At 48.4% G+C, this 7,189-nt stretch overlaps 1 protein-coding gene across 1 annotated transcript; it reads left to right on the forward strand.

Annotated features, from left to right (window-relative positions):
• Positions 1–3,428: 3,428 nt before the first annotated feature.
• LOC111398193 lies at positions 3,429–5,909 on the forward strand. The gene is made up of 3 exons (XM_023025128.1): positions 3,429–4,848; positions 4,974–5,711; positions 5,794–5,909. The coding sequence occupies exons 1-3, from the start codon at positions 3,429–3,431 to the stop codon at positions 5,907–5,909; spliced, it is 2,274 nt and encodes a 757-aa protein (XP_022880896.1).
• Positions 5,910–7,189: the final 1,280 nt, after the last annotated feature.

Consider the following 7,189-nt stretch of genomic DNA (forward strand, 5'->3'; position numbering starts at 1 on the left):
CATACTATAACCACGAACAATCTTATGGTGAAAGCATGTTAAAGAGGAACATTTGGGCATCCCCCTTGAAAAAAGATCTGTTCTTGAAAAAGAATAAGAGGAAGCCCCACGACTTAGCAAAGATCTGAAGGGTAAGACACAAGGAAAATGAGTTCGAAAGAAGATATATCCCCTAGGAGGGTAAGAGAAAATGCTAATGTGCCCCCTGGAGCAGCAGCCCCGAAAACTCGGCATAGACCCCATCACAACAATTGAAGAGGTGGAACGCGTGCGACGGCCCGGCTGTCAAGAGAAATGGACGTCATGGCAGCTAATATGAGGGACATTGCTAGCCAAAACATGGCTATGAGGGAACTTATAGCCCAAATGCAGGGCTAGGGAGGCTTCCCTATTCCTCCATATGCCCCTTAAGGGCAATACCAGCAAGAGGATGAAGTTCAAAGCCATAGGGCTACCTCCCCGGACTATAGCCGAGGTGTGAGCCCATTTGAAAGGAATGTAGAAGTTGAGGTTTCCTCCAACTACGCTTCTGGCCGACCTACCGAGGCCCCTTTTCACCATGATAACTTTCCACCTCCGTATGAGCAAGAGCAAAGACATAGAAGGTCAGGCAGTGTATTTAACAGAATCAGCCCCGCTGAACCGAGGCTCGGACAACAACAGCATCACGAGCCTTGGACAAGGCCACCGCCTCCACCTCCAATGCCTCAACAGCCGGAGGAAAGGCATGAAAATGTCTCCCGTGTTGTTCCGCCTAGAAATAGGCGCTAAATGAGAGAGGAAGAGGCTAGGAATCGTCCTGGAATCTCTCACCAACAACCGAGGTATGAGGCTGAAGAAAACGATTCTGATGAGCAACAGAGGTCCTGTGACTTGGACGATAATGATGAAAACTTGCCATTCTCAAGGGAACTAAGGAACGCCCAGGACCCGAACCACTATGTTATGTCAAAAATACCAAAGTATGACGGAAGAGGCGACCCAGAAAAGCACCTGAATGCTTACAAAACTCACATGAGCCTAAGGGGCGCCACCCCAGCTATGAAATGCAAAGCTTTCTATTTAACACTTAGCTGAGCATCTGAAATTTGGTATAGTAGGTTACCACCTGGGAGCATAAGAAGTTGGCCCGAATTCAAGACGACCTTCTTGAAGAGGTTTGCTATGAGCAAAGAGGGAGAGGCCCCCATCCAACGTCTCCAAGACATGAGACAGGCACATGGGGAGTCTCTAAAGAGCTTCCTATCACGTTTCATCAATGAAATGACGTATTATGTGCAAGTCACCGACCGTGAAGCGTTATTTGCATTGAGAGGAGGTCTGAACATTAACACCCTGTTCTGGAGGGACGTGCAAAATCAAGACCCCACCACCTATGATGCCCTACTCGAGATGATGAGACGAGAAATCATCAATGAAGAACTGATTGACCATAGGAACAATTCGAATAGAGACCTCTCACCTCCTCAAAGGCAGCGTGCTAGAGGGCCGACCTCCCACTTGATGGACTACCAGATGAACCAAGGTGGTAACGAGAGCTCTGGGCAAGCACTGGCCACCACCACTCTTAACGCTGTCCCTACATTGGCATATGAGGATATTAACCCAATCACTGACACCCAGCAGATGGGAACTCCGTAAGGATTCCGTAGAGGTAGAGGCCGAGGTTCAGGACCTAGAAATAGGTCGAATCAAAACCCACCTGGATACTGTGTACACCATCGGTCCTATGGACACGACACAGCAGATTGCCGAGACTACGCTCACCGCTCTCGACAAGAATCCCCAAGGGACAAAAATGCATCGCCCCAGGCGAATAGGCTCCCGCCAAGGTACGATAACCGACCTGGGCGTGAAAAGGCCGCTCCAGGTTAAAGGGATGTCTCTCCACGACGAAGGGAGCGTGATGCAGAGAGGCCCAGGGAAGGGCACAGACATCGAAGAAACCCAAGATGAAACCCCTATCCACGAGGTGGATACCATTTTTGGAGACCCTTATGCCGGTCAAACGCGAAATGCCAAAAGGAATTATGCCCGTGAGGCCAAGTGCCCCCCGTTCACTAGCTATATTGTAGGCCACAGCTTCCGAAGAGATCAAGTTCTACCTATTGTCTTCACCCAGGAGGACATTGAAGGGGTTCACTACCCTCACTGCGATACACTTGTGGTAAGAATTGGCTTAAACGAATGTTATTTGATAATGGAAGCTCTGTCAACATTCTATTCGGATCCACCTTTGACAAGATGATACTGGACCATGAGTTAACATCCACCACCACTCCTTTGTACGGATTTACCGGAGACAGCATTACTCCGAGAGGAAAAATCACACTCGCAGTAGAGATGGGAGAGACTTCCCAAACCACGATGAATTTCATGGAATTTCTCCTTGTTGATAGTCGATCAGCCTACCACGGATTATTGGGTAGACTAGCCCTGAAAGAATTGGGAGCTGCCACCTCCATCCATCACCTATACATGAAGTTTCCGACTGAAAACGGGGTGGTAATGGTGAGAGGCGACCAAAGAGGCTCAAGAGAATGTTATTTAAGCTCTATCAGAGAGGTAGAGCCCCGGGACGTCCACGTAATTATTGCCGATGTAGTCATGGCTAATGTCCCAGGTGATGTCCCCACCGAATCAGAAGATGTCGAAATGATTGATGCACCACCCAATTCGGAAGTAGTGGTCATCGATGAAATTGACCTCCGTATAATTGAATACGAACCTCAAGCATCCCCAGTTGAGGAACTTGAGAGCTTCTCTGGGGACCCCCGGGACCCGTCCAAATTGTTAAAGGTGGGCAAAATTTTGTCCATCACTGCAAAAGAAAAACTCAAAGATTTCCTAAGTAGGAACCTCGATATCTTTGCTTGGAGGCATGAGGATATGGTAGGCACAGACCCCAAGGTCAGTTGCCACCACCTGAAAATTGATCCTAAGGTTGCCCTGCATAGACAAAAAAGAAGAGCCCTCAATCTTGAGCGGTACGAGGCCCTGAAGGAAGAAGTTCAGAAACTCATCCAGAATGGCTTCATCCGGGAGGCCACCTACTCGAGATGGGTCTCCAATCTAGTTTTAGTAAAGAAACACAACGGCAAGTGGAGGGTGTGCATCGATTTCACCAACCTCAACAAAGCTTGCCCGAAGGACAGCTTTCCACTTCCAAGGATTGACCAATTGGTAGACTCCACGGCTGGGCATGAGTTATTAAGCTTCATGGATGCATACTCCGATTACAATCAAATCTCCATGCACCCGATCGACGAGGAACACATATCTTTTATCACAGACCGAGGCCTTTACTGCTACAAGATGATGCCCTTTGGGTTGAAAAATGTCGGAGCAACATATTAAAGGCTCATCAACAAAATGTTTGTAGACCTCATCAGCAAGACAATAGAGGCCTTTACTGCTACGTAGACGACATGCTGGTAAAAAGTTTGGAAGCTGGAGACCATATAACGCACTTTAACAGTACCTTCCAAATCTTGAGAAGATATAGGATGAGGCTCAACCCCCTCAAATGCGCCTTCGGAGTGGCCTTCGGCAAATTCTTAGGATACAAGGTCAACCAGCGTGGTATTGAAGCCAATCCTGAGAAGATTGAGGCCCTATGCAAGATAAGGTCCCCCCAAAAGCCAAAGGAGGTGCAAAGCTTAACTGGACGAGTGTCCGCACTTAGCCGCTTCGTCTCCAAGGCTACGGATAAATGCCTCCCATTTTTCAAAGTGCTAAAAGTTGGGAAGAAGTTCCAGTGGAATGAGGAATGTGAAGACGCCTTCCAGGGTCTGAAAAGGCACCTAGGGCAGGCCCCCATCCTCTCCAAACCGAAGCCCAGTGAAATCCTACAGCTGTATCTAGCCGTCTCCAATGAGGCCATCAGTGCAGTTCTAACTCGAGAAGAGGGAACCACCCAACTCCCTGTCTACTATACAAGTAAAGCACTCCTATCGTCGGAAACCCGCTACCCCAATATGGAGAAGCTCGCTTTGGCCTTGATCACGACTTTCAAGAAGTTGAGACCCTACTTCCAGGCCCACACCATCCACGTGCTAACAAATTTTCCCCTAAGGCAGGTACTCCAAAATTCAGATGCCTTAGAGAGATTATTGAAATGGGCGGTAGAGCTAAGTGAGTTTGACCTCGTGTTCAAGGCTAGGGCAGCCATCAAGAGCCAGGCCTTAGCTGACTTTGTGGCAGAATTCGCCAACTTACCTGAGGTGGACGAAATCACGGAACAAGCCAAGCCCCCAACATGGAACCTATTCGTTGATGGGTCGGCTGGGGACGCCGGCTCAGGGACTGGAGTTGTCCTCATTAGCCCAGAAGGTCACAAGCTAACCTTGGTAGTGAGGTTCGGGTTCAAAGCCACCAACAATGTAGCACAATACGAGTCACTTCTCGCAGGCCTCAGGTTAGCTAAAGAAATGCAAGTAAAGAGGCCACTCATCGGTAGTGACTCCCAGCTAGTCGTTAACCAAGTCAACGGTAACTTCTCAGCTAGGGACAAAACAGTGGCCTCCTACTTGAAAATGGTGATGAGCCTCATCCCCTCCTTTGAAAAGTTTGAGTTTCTCCAGATCCACCGCATTGAAAACGCACAAGCGGATGCACTCTCCAAACTTGTAAGTAGCAAGAATTTCGAACTACTCGCAGTAGTCCCTATAGAGCACCTTCTCATGTCATCAACCGAGGCCCCCAATGTAATGTGGGTCACTGGGACTCCTACTTGGATGCAGCCCATCGTGGCATACCTCAAACACCAGGTACTTCCCACTAACAGGCATGAGGCCTACAAGCTAAAGAGGAGGTCAGCCCATTTCCTCTTCATTGATGATGTACTCTGTAAGATGAGCTTTTCCTCTCCACTATTATGATGTGTCGGAGGAGAAGAGGCTACCTACATCTTAAGAGAAGTCCATGAGGGTGTGTGGGGAAACCACTCTGGAGGTCTATCTTTGGCGCAAAAGATATTAAGACAGGGGTACTACTAGCCTACCTTAAAAAGGGAGCCCTTGAGTTTGTTCAAAAATGTGATAAATGCCAACGATTCTCTCCTGTCCAAAGACAACCATCACAAGATTTGACCACGGTCTCCAGTCCTTGGCCTGTCTTGAAGTGGGGTGTGAACCTCATAGGTCCTCTACCAAAAGGTAGAGGAGGTGCAAGCTTCGCAATTGAGGCCATTGATTACTTCACAAAGTTGGTTGAAGTTGAATCCCTGGCAAAAATTACAGAAGCCAACACTTCCAAGTTCTTATGGAAGAATATCATACGCCGGTTTGGGATTTCCTACTCGATTGTCTCAAACAATGGTAGACAGTTCGGCAACAAGAAGGTTAGAAGTTTATGTGAAGAACTTGGCATCAAGAAGTACTTCTCCACACCTCACCACCCACAAGCAAATGGCCAGGTTGAGGCTGTGAACAAGACAATCAAGCACGTCCTGAAAAGGAAGCTCGATGTGTCAAAAGGGCCCTGGGTGGATGAGCTCCCACAGGTTCTTTGGACAATCCGAACCACCACGATGACCCCAACAGGGGAAACACCTTTCCTCATGGCATATGGGACCGAGGCGATGAGCCTCGTCGAGGTCGGACTTCCATCCCCGCGACGTCTGCATTTCAGTGATATAACAAACGATGAGCTTCACAGGTGCGACCTTGACTTCACTGAAGAAAGGAGAGATGACGCCCAGCTGAAGCTTGGTACATATCAAAGAAAAATGGCGAAGTACTTCAACTCAAAGGTGAAGAAGAGGTCATTTCGAATCAACGACTTGGTTCTTAGGAGAGTTGTCCTCTCCTCTGAGGAACCTAGCACCGGTTCCCTGGGCCCGAACTAGGAAGGTCCATATAAAATCAGAGAGGAGATCCGACCCGAGACCTTCTGGATTGAAGACATGAACGGCAAGGCACAACCCCGTCCATGGAACATTGAGCACCTCGGAATCTATTATCAATGAATGTACTACCTCGCTGGACAATCTTTCCCAACTTATGTAACATTTCCATGATTCAATAAAATGATCGAATTCATGTCACATTACGTCATCACCTCGGAGAAGAGGCCAGCATCCCATCTTTGAGCCACCTCGTCTGAACTCTGAGGCGCATACACTTGCCTCCCTTTGGCGAGGCTGAACGCCACTGGGAGAAGCCTCAGCGTAGCTGAACCATCCACCACGTTGGGAAGCGTCATCACCTCAGAAGAAAGGATAACGTCCCATCTTTGGGCCACCTCGTTTGAACTTCGAGGTGTATGCACTTGCCTTCCTTTGGCGAGGCTGAACGCCACTGGGAGAAGCCTCAACGTGGCTAAACCATCCACCACGTTGGAAAGCATCATCACCTCGAAAGAGAGGACAGCCTCCCATCTTTGGGCCACCTCGTTTGGACTCCGAGGTGCATGAATATGCCTCCCTTTGGCGAGGCTGAACACTACTAGGAGAAGCCTCAGCATGGCTGAGCCATCCACCATGTTGGGAAGCGTCATCACCTCGGAAGAGAGAACATCGTCCCATCTTTGGGCCATCTCGTTTGAACTCCAAGGCACATGCATTTGCCTTCCCTTGGCGAGGCTGAATGCCACTAGGAGAAGCCTCAACGTGGCTGAACCATCCACCACGTTGGGAAGCGTCAACACCTCGTTTGAACTCCGAGGCACATGCACTTGCCTCCCTTTGGCGAGGCTGAACGCCACTAGGAGAAGCCTTAGCGTGGCTGAACCATCCACCATATTAGGAAGCGTCATCACCTCGGAGTAGAGGCCAACATCCCATCTTTGGGCCACCTCGTTTGAATTTCGAGGCGCGTGCACTTATTTATCTCCAAGACTCAACCACTACTAGCTTCACTTAACTACCTTTTAAATTAGACAACAATATTCCCAGTTTGGCCGAAACACGGTCCAGTTTCAAGATCCATTCAGGTAACAATTATTAAGCTTAAGTACAATTCATTTGCTTAAGTCCAACTGTTTATGGCTCGTGAGGCTTGCGTACAATTTACTTGATCAAGTGATTGGAGTTAGGATACCAAGTTAAAGTTATTTAGTTCTTCAATCAACATTAAGTTCAATTGCTTGATGAGGCCAATGTACTTTGGAGAAAAACAACATTAAATGAAAAAGGATATTATATTGATTTACAATCAAGATTACAACTGGGGGGGGGGGGGGGGCCAGG

Source organism: Olea europaea, chromosome 8 (assembly GCF_002742605.1).
Source record: "Olea europaea var. sylvestris chromosome 8, O_europaea_v1, whole genome shotgun sequence".
Lineage (NCBI taxonomy): Eukaryota > Viridiplantae > Streptophyta > Magnoliopsida > Lamiales > Oleaceae > Olea > Olea europaea.